This window comes from Ovis aries, chromosome 6 (assembly GCF_016772045.2).
Source record: "Ovis aries strain OAR_USU_Benz2616 breed Rambouillet chromosome 6, ARS-UI_Ramb_v3.0, whole genome shotgun sequence".
In the NCBI taxonomy this organism is placed as follows: domain Eukaryota; kingdom Metazoa; phylum Chordata; class Mammalia; order Artiodactyla; family Bovidae; genus Ovis; species Ovis aries.
The window spans coordinates 59,488,196-59,510,526 of NC_056059.1; the positions used below are offsets into that span (position 1 = coordinate 59,488,196).

General features: G+C 40.6%; 1 protein-coding gene and 1 long non-coding RNA gene across 10 annotated transcripts in view; one reads left to right on the forward strand and one right to left on the reverse strand.

The window, feature by feature from the left end:
* Positions 1 to 18,352, reverse strand: part of LOC132659944 (uncharacterized) — a 29,386-nt gene extending 11,034 nt beyond the window's left edge. The window contains exons 1-3 of one of the 6 annotated variants that reach the window (XR_009601028.1): positions 17,985 to 18,352; positions 5,133 to 5,237; positions 1,571 to 4,837 (exon numbers count right to left, since the gene is read on the reverse strand). This is a non-coding gene — a long non-coding RNA (uncharacterized LOC132659944). Of the gene's footprint in view, positions 1 to 1,316; positions 5,251 to 17,984 lie in introns of those variants that run through there. The other 5 variants (XR_009601026.1, XR_009601027.1, XR_009601025.1 and 2 more) reach the window with 5 other exon arrangements.
* Positions 18,353 to 18,497: 145 nt separating this feature from the next.
* The window catches only part of UBE2K (ubiquitin conjugating enzyme E2 K), a 74,830-nt gene continuing 70,996 nt past the window's right edge, over positions 18,498 to 22,331 (forward strand). For 2 of the 4 annotated variants that reach the window (XM_012180482.5, XM_027970938.3), the window contains exon 1: positions 18,498 to 18,749. In XM_012180482.5, coding sequence (XP_012035872.3) covers positions 18,687 to 18,749 — 63 coding nt within the window. In that variant the 5' untranslated portion in view covers positions 18,498 to 18,686. Of the gene's footprint in view, positions 18,750 to 19,735; positions 19,814 to 22,331 lie in introns of all 4 variants that reach the window. The other 2 variants (XM_015096445.4, XM_060416984.1) reach the window with 2 other exon arrangements.

Consider the following 22,331-nt stretch of genomic DNA (forward strand, 5'->3'; position numbering starts at 1 on the left):
ATAAAAGAAAGTATCTCAGGTCCTCAAAGATTTCAAAGAGAGGAAAGGAAACCAGGTTGAAAGAAAAGGGAGGTGGAGGCAGGACAGGGGGGCAAAAGGGGTGGCCTTACAGAAGTCTCCTGACACCTGCAGACAACCAGGTGTTATGGAACTTTACACTGAACCTCCAGAGAAGGGAGGAACTTGGCCCTACCAGAAACCAGATGAGACTGCAACAGAACCAGAATTCAAACCAGAAACCAGACCAGAACAGAATTTGAGTTCTCTGCCAAGAGGAGGTGATCAGCCTACAAGCCTCAACTCAGGCTGAGGCCCTTTGACCAGATTTCTGTGTGCAGGACTGGGGGACTAGAAGAAAAGTGTAGCATAGGAAAGGTTAAGGAGAGGATCTGCTGGATCATCAAAAAAGCAAGAGAGTTCCAGAAAAACATCTATTTCTGCTGTATTGACTATGCCAAAGCCTTTGACTGTGGATCACAATAAACTGTGGAAAATTCTGAGTGATGGGAATATCAGACTACCTGACCTGCCTCTTGAGAAATCTGTATGCAGGTCAGGAAGCAACAGTTAGAATTGGACATGGAACAGACTGGTTCCAAATAGGAAAAGGAGTACATCAAGGCTGTATATTGTCATCCTGCTTATTTAAATTATATGCAAAGTACATGGGCTCCAATATCACTGCAGATGGTGATTGAAGCCATGAAATTAAAAGACGCTTACTCCTTGGAAGGAAAGTTATGACCAACCTAGATAGCATATTCAAAAGCAGAGACATTACTTTGCCAACAAAGGTCCATCTAATCAAGGTTATGGTTTTTCCAGTAGTCATGTATAGATGTGAGAGTTGAACTGTGAAGAAAGCTGAGCGCTGAAGAATTGATGCTTTTGAATTGTGGTGTTGGAGAAGACTCTTGAGAGTCCCTTGGACTGCAAGAAGATCCAACCAGTCCATCCTAAAGGAGATCAGACCTGGATGTTCTTTGGAAGGACTGATGTTGAAGTTGAAACTCCAATACTTTGGCCACCTCATGTGGAGAGCTGACTCATTTGAAAAGACTCTAATGCTGGGAAGGATTGGGGGCAGGAGGAGAAGGGGACGACAGAGGATGAGATGGTTGGATGGCATCACTGACTTGTTGGATATGAGTTTAGGTAGACTCTGGGAGTTGGTGATGGACAGGGAGGCCTGGCGTGCTATGATTCATGGGGTTGCAAAGAGTCGGACACAACTGAGCGACTGAGCTGAACTGAACTGAAGGAGAGGAAAGAGAGAGGGATGGGGAGAGAGGTCAATAAAGTCTCTTATTCCTTACCCTGTTGGGGCACTCTGGCCAGTTGTCCGCATCAAGAGGAGACCACAGACAAAAGGGTCCCAGTTGCAGCTGCTGGGTCTGGTCCATCGGTGGGCAAGCTGGTTCTTAAGTACCCTAAGTAGTCAGGATATCAGTCACAGCGAAGAAGAGTCCCACCAGAGTCACCACTTGTTGCAGGAAGGGGGACCCCTTCCAGGACCCAAAAGTGGGCTCTTGTCTCATACTCGGAAATGAATTGTTCAAGAAGACACATGTGCTGACAAAGCAAGAGGTTTTATTGGGAAGGGGTGTCTGGGCAGAGAGCAGGAGAGTAAGGGAACCCAGGAGAACTGCTCTGCCACATGGCTCACAGTCTTGGGTTTTATGGTGATGAGATTAGTCACTGGGTTGTCTTTGGCGAATCATTCTGACTCAGAGTCCTTCCTGGTGGTGCATGCATTGTTCAGCCAAGATGGATGCCAGCGAGGATTCTGAGAGGTGGTTGGACACATGGTGTCACCTTTTGACCTTGGTCGTAGCTTATTAGTTCCATGTTCCTTACCAGGACCTCCTGTTGTAAAACAACTCCATGTAAATAGTTACTATGGTGTCTAGCCAGGGTGGGCGGTTTCAGTCAGTGAGCTTTCGGTAACAGAAAGGAAGTAGGAAGATGGTGCGAGCGGTAGAGTCCAGGCGAAAGGGGCAGAGGGAGAGAGACGAGATAGCACTGGAGGCAGAGCCTGAGGCCAAAAAGGTTAAGGAAGAGCCTGAAGCTTTGGGAGCCATTTTAACTGTTTGCCTCAGTTCATTTTAAAGTTTTATTTAAAGCGGAAATTTTATGGAGACTCCTGATCATGCTGGGAAGCCCCAAAATACCAAATAAGCATTCCACTTAGGTCTGGAAATTTTTGAGCTATTGTAATTAAATCTGGCTTTAAGGAAATTAAGTTTGAGAATTTCAAAAGCTCCCCATAATGGCCACTGGTATTCCAAACTGCCTTTGGGCAAGACAGCCCATTTAGTTAGAAGACACATGAGCAAGGACCATTGCTTTTAAACAAAATCAGCTGGAACCCTGTTGGGGGAAGCACCCTCAAAATATTTAGATAACTGGGTTCTCAATTCTTAGAGGCTTTTCTCTAGAGTTTAAAAAAATGATTTTAAACAACTCAAAGATTTCACTGTTCAAACAGCTAATTCAAACTGCTTCCAAGTTAATCACAATCAATTCTAAGGAAAGAGCTTGGTCCTGGAGGAGCCAGGTGAAATGCTTTTTAAAGTCAGTTTCCAGCTGAAAAACCTGGTACAATTTCCATGAGGCAGCTTCTATTTCCAAAGGAATGAGCCAAGTGAGATTTCAGCTAGTTTTAATTCAAACAGTTTGATCAAAAAATCAGAATGAAGGGCCAAACAAGTACTGGAATACAGAACCAAGACTTAGCCTGGAAGAAAAAAACCTTAGAAACCTGAAGATCTTCAAAATGTAAACAGGATGTGAGATTGGATCCAGGAGAAAGATGCACCTCCAAACTTCAGGATCAGTGAGAAAAGCAGTGAGTGACAATGGGCTCTGTTTGTAGGTTCTGCACTTGTTTGCTCATCAGCTCCAGGGTCTTCCAGGGTCTTCTCTGGTCCCTGTATGGGCCACCAAAATGTTGACCTAAAACAGACTGCCAGATATCTCTTCAGCAATGATGGGTTTATCTGGGATTAGAATATTATTGCAATTTGGGGTCTGCAACCACAAACAGTCCTCCTCATGGCAAGGGAAGGAGAACAAGTTTGTAGGTTGAAAAAGGAGTTGGAAGGGCTATAATAAACAAAGAGTTCTTAGCTTTTCATTGGCTGAGTCCTTAACGGAAAAAAAGAGTCTTTCTTCTTCCTATTGGGCTCTGCTATCACTACAGGGCATGAGAGTTCCCCATTCTGATCTTCCAGCTCTACTTAGTTGAGATTTATACTAGTTAATTTTTTATACATACTGAATTCAATATTTCTAAATAACTTTCATTAATATTTTCCTTTTGTTAACAGTCATAGTATCTACAGATAATTACAATCTTGTCCCCTGTTTTCTGATCATTGTAAGTTGAGCACTGACGTTAAGGGTGTAAGCTCTGGAGTCAAAGACCTGTGGGAATCCTTTTTCATTTCCTAGTATTTAACTTTGTGTGGGGCACGTTAATTTGCCATCTTTCAGTTTCCTTATCTGCAAAATGAGGTTATGAGGTTAAAAGTTGACTTACATTCTAATAACATAATCACATGTGTAAAGTACCTGAGCATGTCTGACACTAAGTAAATTCTCAAAATGTTCCTTCTATTCCCTGGAACTTTGAACTGTCGAGAACTATCAGAACACTGTTAAATAGTACCCTTACAGTAATGAGGTGGCTGTAGCAGTTCCAGTTCAGCTAACCTCAGTTCAGTCACTCAGTCATGTCCAATTCTTTGCGACCCCATGTACCACAGCATGCCAGGCCTCCCTGTCCATCACCAACTGCCAGTCTACCCAAACCCATGTCCATTGAGTTGGTGATGCCATCCAACTATCTCATCCTCTGTCGTCCCCTTCTCCTCCTTGCCCCCTCAATCTTTCCCAGCATCAAGGTCTTTTCAAATGAGTCAGCTCTTCGCATCGGGTGGCCAAAGTATTGGAGTTTCAGCTTCAACATCAGTCCTTCCAATGAACACCCAGGACTGATGTCCTTTAGGATGGACTGGTTGGATCTCCTTGCAGTCCAAGGGACTCTCAAGAGTCTTCTCCAACACCACAGTTCAAAAGCATCAATTCTTCGGTACTCAGCTTTCTTTAGGGAGAAGGAAATGGCAACCCACTCCAGTATTCTAGCATGGAGAATCCTGTGGACAGAGGAGCCTGGAGGGCTGCTATCAATAGGGTCGTACAGAGTCAGACATGACTGAAGTGACTTAGCATGCATGCATGCATTGGAGAAGGAAATGGCAACTCACTCCAGTATTCTTGCCTGGAGAACCCCAGGGACAGAGGAGCCTGGCGGGCTGCCATCTATGGGGTCGCACAGAGTTGGACATGACTGAAGCGACTTAGCAGCAGCAGCTTTCTTTATAGTCCAACTCTCACATCCACACATGACTACTGGAAAAACCACAGGCTTGACTAGATGGACCTTTGTTGACAAAGTAATGTCTCTGCTTTTTAATATGCTGTCTAGCTGGTCATAAATTTTCTTCCAAGGAGTAAGTGTCTTTTAATTTCATGGCTGTAGTCACCATCTGCAGTGATTTTGGAGCCCCCCAAAATAAAGTCAGCCACTGTTTCCACTGTTTCCCCATCTATTTGCCATGAAGTGATAGGACCGGATGCCATGATCTTAGTTTTCTGAATGTTGAGCTTTAAGCCAACTTTTCACTCTCCTTTTTCATCAAGAGGCTCCTTAGCTCTTTTTTTCTTTCTGCCATAAGGGTTGTGTCATCTGCATATCTGAGGTTATTGATATTTCTCCCGGCAATCTTGATTCCAGCTTGTGCTTCTTCCAGCCCAGCGTTTCTCATGATGTACTCTGCATAGAAGTTAAATAAGCAGGGTGACAATATACAGCCTTCATGTACTCCTTTTCCTATTTGGAACCAGTCTGTTGTTCCATGTCCGGTTCTAACTGTTGCTTCCTGACCTGCATATAGGTTTTTCAAGAGGCAGGTCTGGTGGTCTGGTATTCCCATCTCTTTCAGAATTTTCCACACCTGAACCCTAACCCTAACAGAAGCAGAAGATATTAAGAAGAGGTGGCAAGAATACACAGAATTGTACAAAAAGATCTTCACAACCCAGAAAATCATGATGGTGTGATCACTCACCTTGAGCCAGACATCCTGGAATGTGAAGTCAAGCGGGCCTTAGGAAGCATCACTACGAACAAAGCTAGTGGAGGTGATGGAATTCCAGTTGAGCTGTTTCAAATCCTGAAAGAAGATGCTGTGAAAGTGCTGCACTCAATATGACAGCAAATTTGGAAAACTCAGCAGTGGCCACAGGACTGGAAAAGGTCAGTTTTCATTCCAATCCCAAAGAAAGGCAATACCAAAGAATGCTCAAACTACCGAACTCATCTCAGACGCTAGTAAAGTAAAGCTCCAAATTCTCCAAGCCAGACATTAGCAATACATGAACCATGAACTTCCACATGTTCAAGCTGGTTTTAGAAAAGGCAGAGGAACCAGAGATCAAACTGCCAACATCTGCTAGATCATTGAAAAAGCAAGACAGTTCCAGAAAAACATCTATTTCTGCTTCACTGACTATGCCAGAACCTTTGACTGTGTGGGTCAGCTAACCTAGAGGTAGGGAAAAGAGGAATGACTCGGATTTATGTCCCTTTAAAGAAATCTCCTTCTCCCATCTCAGAACTCCAGCAGATCTCCCCTCATTGCTCACTGACCAGAATTAGAATTATAGAACATGCAACTGTAACTACTATCAATCAACAGTCACCTTTTGGGTCTTAAGGAGGTGCCCAGACTCCCTGAAGTACATGGCCACATGGAGGATGAACACTTGAACAAAAAGGGACTTAGCTAAGAAGGAAATGGGGCAGGTGAGGGAATCGAATTTGGACAGGCAATTAACAGTGTCCACTTCATAAATCAGCTCAGAATGTAAATGTTTGAACTCACTGTCTTCTTCCTATACTAGCACCTCCACCTCTCCTCCCTATATCTGTTAATGATACCAAAGAAAATCTGTGAATCTTCTGTGCTTCCTTCTTCTTGCCTTTATTTTCAAATAGTTGACTGGAAATACATTACCTATTTATTATAAGTGTTTCTCCATGCACATCATTACCACTGTCTCTCAGACACCCATTACTTTTCTCCTAGAACAGAAATATTCTCAAATATTTTCCTGTATCAGAATCTCTAAGAGGATGTATTAAAACAGACTGTTGGACCCTAAGGTAGTTTCTGATTCTAGCTCTGAGGTGGGAACCAAGAATTTGCCTTTCTAACAAATTCCTAGGTGATGTTGACACTGTTAGTCAGCATTTGGAAACTACTATTCTAGAATAATTTAACAGCTACCTAAGCAAGTTTTATTCTTCCAGTCCCTCTCCATTCCAGTCCAGCCTAATGAGAGGCATCAGTATCAATGTTCCTAAAACATATAAGTGTATCATTACCTTAAACAAAAACATTCAGTAATTGCCCACTGTCTCAGATATTAAAAATTCATACTCTTGCATTGCTTCAGATAGGATTTTATAAACCTAAGAGAAACAGGTCATCTGGCCCAGACTATAGTTCTTTCTGGATTACTGATTCGAATCTTTGGTATGTTTTCTTTTTTGCCTCGCTGTGCAGGATCTTAGTTCTCCAACCAGGGACTGAACCTGTGCCCCCTGTATTGGAAGACCAGGGTCTTAACCATTGGACTGCCAGGCAAGTCCTCTTTTCTTCCATTTGTAATAACTGCTTTGTTGAGATGTAGTTCACATATAAAATTCACATTTTTACCTGGACAGATGGGATTGGTGAGGCTATTTTTAAAATAACATCTTTATTGGAATATAACTTGCATACCATACAATTCAACCATTTACAGAGTTGCATAATTACCATCATAATCAGTTTCAAAATACTCTCATCAGCCCCAAAACAAATTCTATGCCCATTAGTAGTCACTTTCCATTCCTCCCTCCTCTCTTCCTCCCCTTCCATCCAGACCTAGGCAACCAGTAATTTACTTTCCATTTTGTATGGATTTCCTTATTCTTGGCAGTTTATAAAAATGGAGTAACACAATATGTGGTCCTTTATGACTGGTTTCTTCCACTTAGCATAATGTTTTTAAGGTTCATCCATGTGGCAGTCACCACTTTCTTTTAACTGCTGAGTAATATTTCATTATTCAGTATGATCACATATGGTTTATCCATTCATCAGCTGATGGACATTTGCATAACTTCCATTTTTTTGCTGATATAGATAACGTGCTTAGTTGGTCAGTTCTGTCTGACTCTTCGTGACCCCACGGACTGAAGCCCACCAGGCTCCTCTGTCCATGGAATTTTCCAGGCAAGAATACTGGACTGGGTTTTCCATTTCCTACTCTAGGGGATCTTCTCAACCCCAGGGATTGATCCAACCTGCATCTCTTGCATCTCCTGCATTGGCAGGAAGGTTCTTCACCACTGCGCCACTTGGAAAGCCCAATATGAATAACACTGCTGTGAATATTTGTGCACATACTGGTATTTTAATGCTTAAAATCCATTTCTAAAACCACAAGCTCTGAACTCTCAAGACATGTAATTTCTGTGCTATTTATTTTAAAATTAGCATGTGCTATCCTGTATTTGTAGTCATTTTTAAATGAGATATTCTATCTCCCCCCAAAAATAGGTAGTTTCATAACCAGAGGCCATATCTTTTTTCTCCATGTATCCCTTTCATCTAACTTGATCTCTTGCATTATGGTTACTTGAACATCCATAAATGTTGATAATTATAGTGGCATTTATTCAAATTTAAAATTCTGCCTGGAAAGAAAGATAAGACTAACCTTCTGTGGTTAAAAGCTTGAGATGATTCCTCAAATATACTGTCAAGTGATTCTGACAAGGCTAAGACCCTTCAAGAGAGAAAGGATAGTCTCTTCAACAAATAATGCTGGGAAAACTAGATATCCACATGCAAAAGAATGTAGTAGGACTCTTATACCAAATGCAAAATTAACTAAAGGTGGATCAAAGACAGCTAAACAACTAAAACTATAAAACATCAAAAACTGTAAAAGCCTTGGAAGAAAATATAGAGGAAAATCTTATGACAATGGGTTTGACAATGATTTTTTAGATATGACACCAAAAGCCTGGGTGACAAAATAACTGGACTTCATCAAAATGTAATACTTTTTTTACATCAAAGCACACTATCAAGTTAGAGAAAAGTTAACGCACAAAATAGGAGAAAATGTTTGCAAATCATCTATCTGAATAAGGGGTTAATATTGAGAATATATATATTTTAAATCTCCAACAACTCAACAACAAAACAAACAACTTGATTCAAAAATGAGCAAAGGACATGACTAGATACTTACTTCTCTAAATAAGATATACAAATGCCAATAAGCACGTGAAAAGATGCTTGACATCATTAATCACTAGGGAAATGCATATCAAAACCACAATGAGATATCACCTCACACCCATTAGGATAGCTATTGTTTAAAAAAAAAAAAAAGTAATAAAGTGTTGACAAAGATGTAGAGAAGCCGGAACCCTGCTGCATGGCTAGAGAAGCTGGAACCCTGCTGCACGGCTAAACCACAATGAGACATCACCTCACACCCATTAGGATAGCTATTGTTTAAAAAAAAAAAAGTAATAAAGTGTTGACAAAGATGTAGAGAAGCTGGAACCCTGCTGCACGGCTGGTAGAAGTCTAAGATGGTGCAACCACTGTGGACAATGGTATGATGGTTCCTCAAAAAATTAAACAGAATTACCAAATGATCCACCAATTTCACTTCTGGGTATATATTCAAAAGAACTGAAGCAGAGTCTCAAAGAGAATTTGTAGACCCATGTTCATAGCAGCATTATTCATAGTAGCTAAAAGACGAAAAAAAAAATCCAGTTGTCCTTTGATGATGAACAAATAGACTAAATGTGGCATATATGTGCAACGGAATCTTAAATTACTCTCTTTTGAAAAGAAAGGAAAGTCTGGTAACATGCTACAATGTAGATGAACTCTGAAAATATTGTTAAGTGAAATGAGACAGACACAAAAGGACAAATACCGTCTGATGCTACTTACATGAGGTAACTAGAATAGTCAAATTCATAGATACAGAAAGTATAATACTGTTACTGGAGGCTGAAAAGAGGGAGGAATGGAGAGTTATTTTTTAATGGACGTGAATTTCAACTTGGGATGATGAAAAAGTTTCAGAGATGGATGGTGGTGATAGTTACACAACAACGTGAGAGTATTTAATGCCGCTGAAAAGTACACTTAAAAATGAGTAATAGTAATTTTTTTTTACCAAAATTTTAATTTTTTTTACCAAAATTTCAAAACAAAAAAAAAGCTGTAATGAAGTGTTGCAAAGAAGTTTAATGAGAGCCTTTATAGAAACCCTTGGTACTTAGTTTTATATAATGGCAGAAATCTAAAAATCTAATTATCCAGTGTCAAGAACAAGGCATTGTGTGGACTCCTGTGGTGCTCCTGGCTCAGGCTGGATCCTTGGTCAGGGAACCAGATCCTACATGTTGCAACTAGGAGTTCCCATGCCTCAATGAAGATGGAAGATCCAACATGCTGCAACTAGAGCAGCCAAATACATATTAAAATATCAAACAAGCCTTTATGTTTTTTAAAAATAATTCCATTCAGCAGCGAATGTGCTCCGTCTACACACTAATCTAGACATATCTGAAACTCTAATCGGTATAGTCAGTTCAGTTTAGATTCACTCAGTCTTGTCTAACTCTTTGTGACCCCATGGACTGCAGCACGCCATGCTTCCCTGTCCATCACCAACTTCCGGAGCTTGTCCATAGTCAGTGACGCCATCTAACCATTTCATCTTCTGTTGTTCCCTTCTCCTGCGGCCTTCAATCTTTCCTAGTATCAGGGTTTTTCCAGTGAGTCAGTTCTTCGCATCAGGTGGCCAAAGTATTGGGGTTTCAGCTTCAGCATCAGTCCTTCCAATGAATATTCAGGACTGATTTCCTTTAGGATGGACTGGTTTGATCTCCCTGCAGTCCAAAGGTCTAAGAGTCTTCTCCAACACCACTGTTCAAAAGCATCAGTTCTTCTGTGCTCAGTTTTCTTTATGGTCCAGCTCTCTTACATCCATACACGACTACAGAAAAAACCATAGCTTTAACTAGGTGGACCTTTGTCAGCAAAGTAATGTCTCTGTTTTTTAATATACTGTCTAGGTTGGTCATAGCTTTTCTTCCACGGAGCAAATGTCTTTTAATTTCATGGCTGCAGTCACCATCTGCAGTGATTTTGGAGCCCAAGAAAATAAAGCCTCTCACTGTTTCCATTGTTTCTCCATCTATTTGCCATGAAGTGATCTTTGTTTTTTGAATGTTGAGTTTTAAGCTAGCTTCTTCACTCTCCTCTTTCACTTTCATCAAGAGGCTCTTTAGTTCCTCTTCACTTTCTGCCATTAGAGTGGTATCATCTGCTGTCTTGATTCCAGCTTGTAACTCATCCAGCCTGGCATTTCTCACAATGTGCTCAGATATAGGTTATATAAAAAGGGTGACAGCAGACAGCCCTGCCATACTCCTTTCTTGATCTTGAACCAATCAGTTGTTCCATACAGGGTTCTAACTGTAGCTTCTTGACCCATATATAGGTTTCTCAGAAGACAGTAAAGATGGACTGGTATTCTTATCTTTCTAAGAACTTTCACAGTTTGTCATGATCCACACAAAGGCTTTAGTGTAGTTGATGAAAACAGAGATAGACGTTTTTCTGAAACTCCCTTGTTTTCTCTATAATCCAGCAAATGTGGCAATTTGATCTCTAGCTCCTCTTCCTTTTCCAAACCCAGTCTGGATATCTGGAGGTTTTTGGTTCGCATAATGCTGAAGCCTAGCATGCAAGATTTTAAGCATGGCCTTACTAGCACGGGAGATGAGTGTAATTTTCTGATGGTTAGCACATTGTTTAGTACTACCCTTCTTGGGGATTGGGATGAGGATTGACCTTTTCCAGTCCTGTGGCCACTACTAGGCCTTCCAGATTTGCTGACATACTGAGTGCAAAACCCCTTCATGGATCACTGCCTTCTTGTGGTGAAGGGGCTTGCGTAACTCAATGAAGCTGTGAGCCATGCGGTGCAGGGCCACCCAATACTGATGGGTCACGGCAGAGCTCTGACAAAGCGTGATCCACTGGAGGAGGGAAAGCAAACCACCTCAGTATACTTGCCATAAGACCCTCATGAATTGTATAAAAGGCCAAAAAGATATGACACCAAAAGATGAGTCCCCCATCTCTGAAAGTGTCCAATACGTTACTGAGGAAGAGCAGAGGAGAATTACCAATAGCCCCAGAACGAATGAAGCGGCTGGGCCAAAGTGGATAAGAATTCATACTACTGGCTAACACATCAAAATCACTTGAAAAAGAGTAAAATGTAGTTTTTACTGAGCACAGTGCTTTTGCTGAGATGTTTATATAATAAACACGTCTTCTACTTTAAATTATGATTTTCCTTATGTTTCTTTAGTGTGTCTAAGTCGTGGGCCTTGCTAACTTCAGGACCTATGGGGGAATTCTTTTGCATATGCTTCCCCAAGCCTCTGGATAGAGGCTGAATTGTTAACCATGGAAGGAGTCATTTCTTAGGACAGTACAGCTGAATGCTCAGCTGTAGAGAGGGGAAAGCGGATGTGAATCTCCACTCCAGGGAGCACCAATTAAGGGAAAGATACTGATCTACTGTTCATAAGGCAATGCCTCAGCTGACCCTTCAGAGTTTCACCTTAGTGGGGAGAACTGTAACTTTGAGTTCCTCAAAAGAATCCTGATTTAGAGACTGTAGAGCAGGAGAGATTGATTGGTAATTTTTCTAAAGAGCAACCACATTCAGGAGAGTAGGGAATTATGGTTGTACCTTGGTCTATCAGACAGGGTCCCGGCAGGAAGTTGGTGGTTAATGAGAAGAATTTGTTCAAGAGACTGTTTACAAAATGTTAAAGGAAGCTAGCAAAGGCTAACAAAAGCAGGGAGCTCTTGGTGCCTCCAGGCTTGAAAGGATAGGAGCCCATAATTCCTGGAATCTTGAAAGAACTATAGCAGTAGCTGTAGCTGCAGCTGAAGGAAACTGAAACTGAAGTTGCTCAGTCGTGTCCGACTCTTTGTGATCCCATGGACTGTAGCCTACCAGGCTCCTCAGCCCATGTAATTTTCCAGACAAGAGTACTGGAGTGGGTTGTCATTTCCTTCTCCAGGGGATTTTCCCAACCCAGGGATTGAACCCGGGTCTCCTGCACTGCAGGCAGATGCTTTACCGTCTGAGCCACCAGGGAAGCCTGCAGCTGAAGGAAAGAGCTATTGAAATTGTGGCCTTTGGGAGGGAAAGGTAGCATGTTAACCCTTGGCCTCATCTCCTGCCAGAGCATTCCACTGGCTGTGTTCAACTGGAATCCAGAAAGTAAGAAAGCTTTGTATATGTAGTGAACTCCTTGGCAGCCCATACTTCCAGCATCCAGAGGCACAGAGTAGAGAACAGTGGAGAGCGAATTTGGAGGAGCAAACAAAGAATATCTGGCCAATTTAATGCGGCTTATATGATTTGTCAAAATCTGTATTCTGAATGAATGATAGGTAATTGACAATCAAGGGACTAGGTAGGTAGAAGTTAGTTGTGGATTTTAGTTAGCAGGAAGTCCCATGTTGACTAGTTCATGGTCTTTGAGACAACTAAAAGAAGAGGAATTTGACGAGTGGCCTCTGGAGGATTGGGATCTTTCACTGGAGACCCAGTGATTCTAGGGTCTAAAAGAGAGCATTCTGGTTTAGAGGACAGAAAGGAATTCAGGAACTCAGCAAAAATAATTGGGATGATCAGCAGAGGGCAGTCTACCGGAAAGGTGGTTGGTATCTTGACTATGAAGTATGAAGGTCCTGTAACCATGTCCCAGCTGTAGTTGCATATTCCTTGGACGGAGTGGAATTCTGAGGTCCTTTCCTAAAAAGCTCCCACCTAAACCGCCTCTGTGTCTGACAGGAAGAAAAGGTAATTTAAGGCAAGGGAACATTATTCTGCGCTATTGAAACAGCTTTCCTTGCCATGCTACAGATATTCTGAAAGCCACAGTGGTGGGGGTTCTGATCTATTCTCTATATTTGAAATAATACAGTGTGCATTACAATCAATACTGTGGTGCCCACTGGCCTGGAGCTAAGCTCAACAGTTCAACTGTGTATCTGAATGCTGGTTTCCCCTCTTGCTGCTAGAGTTCGTCATCCCAGCTGGGGTGGTAGGGGAGAGGAGCTAACAAGATGGGAAGGGTAGGACTCAGTGAAAGAGGGGGAAAAAAATGCAAACTGACCTTAGAATTATGACTGGGTGTTTCAAAAGGAGAGTTAAGTGAGGGGCTTGGATAGAATAGGCAGTGGTGAGGGACAAAGGAAAAAAGTCTCAAAAAAACTAGCAAAACACAAGGTCAGGAGAGGGCTGTAGGAAAAAAAAGTTCCTCTACATATAGAACAGGATATTTGAACCTGTAGAGCAGTCATAGTAACTAGCAGGAGCTACAAAAAGGAAGACTTACTTGTTTCCAATGTAGGGGAGTATTATCAATGGTCAGCAAAGCACGATTATGCCTTGCCACAATTCTTTTTATGCGAATCAACATATCAAAACACATTGTTCTGTTAGAGACAGCAGAGAGCTGGCAGATGAACTTTCCTCCATACATCTAAAACCAATTTCACACACTTCAATAAATAAGTAATTATTAAATAATGTTTATATACACTATATATTCTGAAAGTGGAGAACTTTCTAGATCTAAATCTCATGCTTCAGCAGTACATTTAAATAGTCACAGGCACCAGGGACCAAGCGGTGGTGTATGCTCAGTTGTGTCCAACTCTTTGTGACCCCATGGACTGTAACCCACCAGGCTTCTCTGACCACAGAATTTTCCAGGCAAGAACACTGGAGTGGCTTGCCATTTCCTACTTCAGGGGATCTTCCTGACCCAGGGATCAAACCAGTGTCTCTTGAGTCTCCTACATTGGCAGCTGGATTCTTTACCAACTGTGACACCTGGGAAATAGTACAGTATGCTCAAATGTACTTCATTGTACTCTTAAAGAATATACTGAGGATTCCAAAAAGCATTTGTTTACATCAGTTAAAGGGCATTGTGTTAGAAATTAAAACTAAGAAATTACTGAAATATTTACTAATAAATAACTATAATAAAATCCATTATATGCTTATATAAATAGTATAACTTCAGTGAAAAATAACTATTTTCTAAAACAAAATCTCTTTAATGCTGGCTTAATGGAACACAGCTGAATTTTAATATATGCCTTTGCATTCAATACGTTGCACATGTTGCTCTGATTGAAGTACAGAAAGAAAATCTAGCCTTATGCAGATTGGAAAGGGAAGGAATATTTTAATAACCTTTTCAGATAACTGCGGATATTATTAACACTACACTAAATCTAGACAAGTGGTCACTTCTCAAAGGTTAGCTGAAATGTTATGAACTTTTTGTACTATTAAAATCCATCAGTCTGTCTTGATCCTTTTTTTTTTTTTTTTGTCTTGATCCTTGAATGGATGTTTTCCCCATGATGATTTTGTAACACTACGCATTGGTATTTGGACCAATTACTACCTCACTAATTTATGCAGATCTTCCAAATGTTGACATACTCCATTGTATAATTTCTAGTAATCACATTTGTCAATATCACCCAATTTAATCAGAAAGGTCTTTAAGCATATTGGTAAGCTATCAAGTCACAGTGGCAGACATGTTTTGTAAAACTTTTTCAGTTGAAAGCTTGAATTTATCATGCTTAACAAATTCTGTCAGTTATTTTTCCTTGATGTGATAGCTTACATTGTTCATTTTTGATAAATTATCTGCCAAATGGCCAACTCTTAAGTTGTTTGTCTCAATCATTAAGGGAAAATGGTGTTCCATGAAAAAAATGATTAAGTTCAGCTTGCAGCTCAACCATTTTGTACAAGTGCTTTACCATGAGCTTTGGTATACAGAAGTCCTTTATGTATCCTTTTCCTGTGTGTGAGAGTCGCTCAGTTGTATCTGACTCCTTGCCACCCCATGGACTGTAGCCCACCAGACTCCTCTGTCCATGGAATTCTCCAGGCAAGAATACTGGAGTGGGTCGCCCGTTCCCTTCTCCAGGGGATCTTCCCAATCCAAGGATCAAACCCAGGTCTCTTGCATTGCAGGCAGATTTTTCACTATCTTAGCCACCAGGGAAACTCACTTTCCATGTATCATACAAAACATTGAGACTTTACTTGAAAGTTGAGGTTTAATATAATTAATAATCCCGACTACTTCAGTGAAGACATTCTAAAGTGAAAGATTTTAAAATAGTGAGTGGATGAGTTTAGTAAAATACTAGCACAGTAATTTTTTTGCTCACTACTGCTTTTACAGCACCATTATACCATTTTTAAAAAAAGACTTCCCTGTAGCTCAAATGGTGAAGAGTCTGCCTGCAATGCAGCAGACGAGGGCTCGATTCCTGAGTTGGGAAGATCCTTTGGGGGTTGCAAAGAGTTGGACGCGACTAACACACAAACACTGCTTTTACATCAACACGGTAAAAAGGAAAATAATGTCCTAGGTTTATTTGATAATAGTTTAGGCATTGCAGACATCTCAGGGATCCCTCTTCCCAGGTGACTGCAGACTATACTCTGAGATGAGTATTTCCTTATCCTTGCTAGAATGTAAATCCTACCATTTGAGGGTTTTTTTGATCTTGTTCACTGGTATGCCTCCAGGGATTAGATCATGCTTGGCACACAGTAGGCATTCAATAATTATTTATTTAATTTATTATTTAATGAAGTAATCAGCACTAACTTATATCAGCGAAGAGATTATAACATGCTTTCTGGAAATTCATTTTTAAAAATTTAGATATGAATAGGTAAAACATACAATAGGATACATGATGAAAAGTCTCCCACTTTGCCTTCCCCAAGGAACTTAAACTGCTATCTCAGAGATTACCACTGCTGTCAGTTTCTGATGTATTTTTCCAGTGATACTTTATGGATTCACAAGCATATACACACACATATTCCTTTCTTCCCTCACATAAACGGTGGTATATTATACACAATCTGGACAGAATCGTAATTTTTTAAAAACAGCAATTATTTATTTATTTGGCTGCACTGGGTCTTAGTTGCAGCATGCAAGATGTTCAGTTGTGGCATATGAACTCTTAGTTGAGGCATGTGTGATCTAGTTCCCCAACCAGGGATCGAACCTGGGCCCCCTGTATTGGGAGCACGCTGCCTTAGCCACTGGACCACCAGGAAAGTCCTAATAATGATTTTTAAAGTAAACTTTTTCTTTTGGAATAATTTTGGATTTACAGAAATGTTTCACAGAATCTTGTATACCCTATACTAACTTCTATTAATGTTAGCATCTTACATAATCATAGTACCATGTCAAAATTAAGAAATTAACAGTCACACTATTAACTAAATTACAAAATTTTTTCAGATCTCACTAGTTATGTCCTTTTGGTTCCAGGGTCCAATCCAGGATACCACATCACTTTCAGCATAGTGTTCTTTTTCTCCCTAAAACGTATTTTGAGGATTGCCTCGTCAGTTAATTGGCAGTCGCCTCATATTCTGTTAATAGGAAGGACTGTAAAAATGGAGTGAAAGTGGAATTTCAGGGCCAGTGATTATGTGCATTTAAAAATGACCAAACTTCTCTTCCCCAAAGAAATTAGCATACCCTTCTAATTAGTTCCCCTGTGATTTGAGTGTTTTAAATTTCTTTGAAGCGCCAAGATTAATATTGGGGACTGAATTAAAGTGATAAAGGTAAAGTATTCAAAAAGTTTTTTCACACATTGAAGTAATTATTTTTAATGTACTGGCACAAATACACATAGCATTGCAACACTTATACATTATACCATTTTATTGTGCCATGGCCCACATGTATAGTTGGTTCGCCTTAGGACCACTAGGGGGCTCTGCTGGAAGGGTTTTTATAGTTCTTCCGTTTAGGGGAATGTTTCCAGATGCTTTAGAATTCTAAACTCTTAAAACTTGGAGGAGATCATCTCATCCAGCTTCCTTATCTTGCAGAAGAGGAAACCAAGGTTGAAGAGAGAGAGCTGGTATGGAAGGGGGCTGGAATTTAAAATCCCCTCTTGGTTCCTGCGGCAGTTCAAGAAATTCTTTTCTTGCCATGTGCCTCCACTGAATGACTCATACCCAGGGGCTTATTTTTTTTTACTGCCACAATTTTGGTAATTTTTGCTAAGACGGTGTATTCGTGATATTTTCCTAACAGGATGCTTTACTGATTAGTTAGGTGAAAGAAATGCATGAAATATAAACTTCTAAATAAATATTTATTACAAAATGTTTTCTACTCAAAGCATCCCTTAGTATCAAAACCATATTACTGGAAGCCCTAAACCACTTTTCAATTGCCTTTCAAATTTACTTCTCACTTAAAACATTTACTCTTTACTCATTTATTCATTCAATATTCATTGAGTGCCTACTAGCACTAGCCACTGTTACTCTAGGCTTACAGAAGTAAAGCTGCCCTTCCCCCCCAAGAGGGATAGGTTTCTCCAGTTTTCCCTATATATTCAGTTACTGAACATATCTTAGTTCAGTGGTTTTCATACTGTGGTCTCTGAACCAGCAGCACCTGGGAACTTGCTAAAAATGCAAATTAGGCCCACCTTACACTCTTTTGTTTTTTCTTAAGCTCTCCAGGGATCCTGATGTACATTCAAGTTTTAAAGCTATGGTTTTAGTTCCACGGCTTGTTATTATCTAAGTAGGCCAAAGATCAACATCTGGCTTCTAAACTCATCTCAGGCATCTCCACTGAGACCCGGTCTCAATTACAACTGAGATACAACAATGACCATACTTAATTTAATGATTTGTTGTACCTGGAAAGATCCTGGGATGACTGCAGTAATAGAACTGTAACGGCTGCAGGACAAAAACGAACCGCAGTGGCTTTTCAGAACCAACAGAAAATGGGCCAGACCGAGTTCCCGGACAGTGTTTTCCGACACTAGACACAGCCGGATACATTAAGCCCGTGGTCTGGCTGAGTCAGGGCGGCGCTCCAAGCTTAGAGGGGCCGCGTGAACCCGTCAGGTTGGACTCGAACCTTCGGCTAGAGGCGAAGGTCTGGAAGCCTCCACCGTACCACCTACGTTCATACAGGGGCGGAGGCGCCGGAGACGACCCGTGAGGCCCGGGAAGCCCTGGCCCGCGCGGAAGCCGCACCCTCCTGGCTCCAGACGCCGACAGGGCGGAGCCACGCGGCCGCAGCTCAGGCAGAGACGCGCCGCACAGCGCGGCGCAGGTTCGCGGCTAAGGCGTATGGGGCTACAACGGGAGCGGCTGCGCCGCCGGGCCGGGTCAGCGTCGTGCGCATGCGCGGACCCGGCGCCATTTTGGTGGCCGGGCGCGGAGGTGATTCCACACTGAAGATAGTGCGGCGGCCGGGGTGGCAGTGGCAGCGTTCGTGTGCTCGGGTGTGAATCGCCGGGGGAGGAGGCGGTGGAGGAAGAGGTGGCGGCGGTGGCGGTGGTCGTAGCGGTGGCGGAGGAGGCGGGTACGAATCAGCTGCGGGCGGAGACATGGCCAACATCGCGGTGCAGCGAATCAAGCGGGAGTTCAAGGAGGTGCTGAAGAGCGAGGAGGTCAGAAATGAACTCCCGGACGTCCCCCACATCAGCCCAGGGCGGGAGGGCCCTTCCGGTGGCAATCCCAATATCCCTGGTAACCCCCGGTTGGCCTTCTTTGCGGCCGCCCTTCTGCCTGTGGGGAAGCAGCAGTCTCCCCCCTCCTTCCGCCGCCTTCCCCTCCCCTCCCCGGGCCCTGGGATGGACGGTCTCGCGGGCGGGGGGTCTGGGGAGGAATAAGGTTTAAGGGGCAGATGGAGAAAGGGCGCTTATCGTCGGGTGTGAGCTCTAGAGAGCGCCCCACGGCAGTGGCAACAGCTGGAAGTGTGGCTGTAGGGTGGGGAGGTAGCAGGCCGAGCCTGAGAAAACCCGGGAAGTGGGTTGGGGGAAGGGGAAAGGTGGTAACTGGATCCGGAGAGCCGCGTCGCTCAAAGGCCCACACTTTTCAGGGTATTCTGGGTTATGGCCGGTCTGGCTGCCACCCTCCTTTCCTTACCGAAGGAGTGATTGATGAGAGAAGGATGTTCGGAGTTAACTCCCTCTCGGTTGGGTGTTGGGAGAAAAGAGAAGACATAATGGGGTACTAGCTTATTTGAGTGGGCGATAAGGGAATTTTCACCAGAGATAGAAAATTAATTCCGTATTAGACTATTATCTCATTTCCACTTACTCCGACATTCTAGGCGTCTTTTTCGATTGACATCTGAAGCTTTTTGACTAGGTAAAGGCACGTTCGGTATATTAAATACGTTTAAATATTTTTAGCTAAGATAAGGAAAAAATAGTGGAGTGTATGAGTAGCTTATTTCAAAATACTGTTTACAAGTTATAGATGAGAGAGTCTGTCCTAAGACAATGCCTCTGTGACACTGTTGTGTTGTGCCATTTGTGCCATGAAACTTCATTATGATGTCCCCATAGTTAGTTCTTACTTTTGAAAAAGTGTCCTACTTAAAAACATGAGATTTCGGATTAATACATTGTTATGTTTCTTTATTAAGTAGGTTTATTCCAACATATATCTGAAATGATGAAAAATTTTTGTCTCAAGCTACTACTCTTCAGTCCTGTAGAAATTTTAGGTACGCTGATATTGGCCACATTTGTTAATATATTTTAAATGTTTCGGTAATTTGACTCAAAATTATGAAAGTATAGTACATTTTTCACACCCATAATCAACAGGAATGCTAGTTTGTTTTTCCTCCTTGGACTCAACAAAGATTAAAAATACTGAATGGTTATTTTCAAGATGTCAAATATCGTTATCGAATATATTATTGCTATTTGTGCTTTTCTCTTATTTGTGAAATTCAGCATTCTAAGTATGTGATGAGTTATTGACAAGTCTGATAGCAAGCACTTGAACTTTATTTGTGCCACTGAATCTGAAGTGATTTTGTGTCTTTACAGATAGACGTGGAGAAGATTCTTTAAAATTATTTAAAAATGCCAAATCCTAGCAGATTTATTGAATATAATAGTATATAAGTAATGATTGGTTTTACAGAGCATGTGTATAAACTCTGACCTCTGTATTTGTTCAAGTGCCAAAACTCTGAATGGAAGGATGACTTTGTGTTTTTGTGGTACAGTGCAGAAAAAGAATCATAAATACCTGCACTGTGATATATAGTGAGACAGTGATTCTAAATTTTTCTTTAGTAAGAAAAGATTTTCCAGGATACTTGACATATATCTTCCTAATGAAAGTTTGCAGCTAGTATTATTGCCAGTAGCCTAGAACATTTCTTCTGTAGTACGGTTGTACAAGCCTGAAACTTAGTATAAGACTTTAATGCTTTATTTTCTATTACTTAAAAGTATAAGTAATTCGTATAGTCTCTGCATTATGTGAAGTGACTTTTCACCATGATATTCTTACTACTTGAAGTTTAAAAGAAATCTTGTATTGCTCTAGTAATGCATATTGTTAAAATAATACAGCTTTTTATATATGAGCAATGAATGATGAAACCTTGTTTCAAGTAAGTGATGTAGTGTTTCAGAGGAAGAAAACAAAATCCAAACAGGAAAATTATTTTTTTAAGAACAGTGTCTGTATAAATCTGGAATGAAACTTCTTCCAGAAAGAACATTTAGGAAATGTAATTCAACTAATTACAGATAATTTAATATTGGAATTTATAACCAATAAATAGCTTTATTTTCACCAATATATTTTATTTCATTGATACTTAAGTCCAATTCTATAGGTGTATTATGTTGATTATTTTCAGTACGTTGAAGTACAGTCCACATGTTTCCTTTTTATGTATGTAAATGCAGTATTTGAGTGGCTGGTATAATTAAGTATTTCCTCATGTCATCTATGTAAATCTTCATTTTACCAAAGTTTATTTCATATTTTTGTGTTTACTAAGAATCTTGATTGATTTTAAGGATTTCCCCTCCCCCTTTTAAGTGTCTTTGTAAAGATAGCTTACATCTGGCGGTAAGAAGTTGTAAATGGCCACTGTTGGAGTGTGTTGTTAATTAAAATACAGCCTCAAGATAAATTAAATGTGGAAAGTACAGGATAGAATCAGTGAGAAGAGGCCACCATTAGTGTCAGAAGTAGGGAAGTATGTGTATTTGTATAGGTGAAAGGATTAAGGAGAAATTGGTAACATTGTTTCTCTGTAGAAGAATTGGGTGTCTGGGGCAACAGGGATCAAAAGAATCCTTTTGAATTTTGAATCATGCTAATATGTTATTTACTAAAAATAAATAAGCCATGTAGGCCTTTTTTCCATGAAACTGTGTTTGAAAATCTGTCACTTGTCTGAGATATTAATTTATTTAAATCTGTAGAAGTAATATTTCAAAGTTGCAAGGAATAGAAAATTGATTTACAGTACACTTAATAGGTGTATTTTTAGTTGAATTACATAAGTGAATTGTAGCTTATGAGGACGGAGTAAAGCTATAATCTGTACTCATAGAGGTTATATTATTATTTATTATAAATTGTTACTGGTATTAACAACCACCATTTGTAAAGGAACTAGCAGCTCCATTTGTTTATATACATTACTGCTAATTCTCAAGAACAGGTCCTTGAATTAGATTTTTTATTTCTTACATGAGAAAATTGAGATTCAGAAAAGTTAAATTATTTGTCTGCGAACATACACCTCTGGGATTTAGATCTAAGTTTGCTTGTGTTTATATTATACCATGCTGTCCTGACTTGTCAGATGTAGGCATACTTTTAATTATTTAAAAATAATTGAACTTGGTTTGTATTACTGATTAAAAGGTTTAAATGCAGCCTAATTTAATTGTTTAAACATTAAGCTTTACCTGTAATTAAAGGTTTGCTTGCATTTCAGTATGCAAAATATTTTAAACTTTGAAGTTCACTGAAGTAAAATGCCCGTAAATCAGTCCACATACGCTTGTTTATTCTCGTCCTGTATGGTCCCTGTAGTTTTTTTCATATTGTAACCGCACTTTGCTATCATTTTCTAGGAGTCTCATAGGGAATATTTAAATATGTGGCATTAACAAATTGGTTTCATGAAAACTACTACTGTATAAATTTCCCTTAAGTATTTAAGTGGATTTTTGTACCTGTTGTCATTTTAAATTTTATGT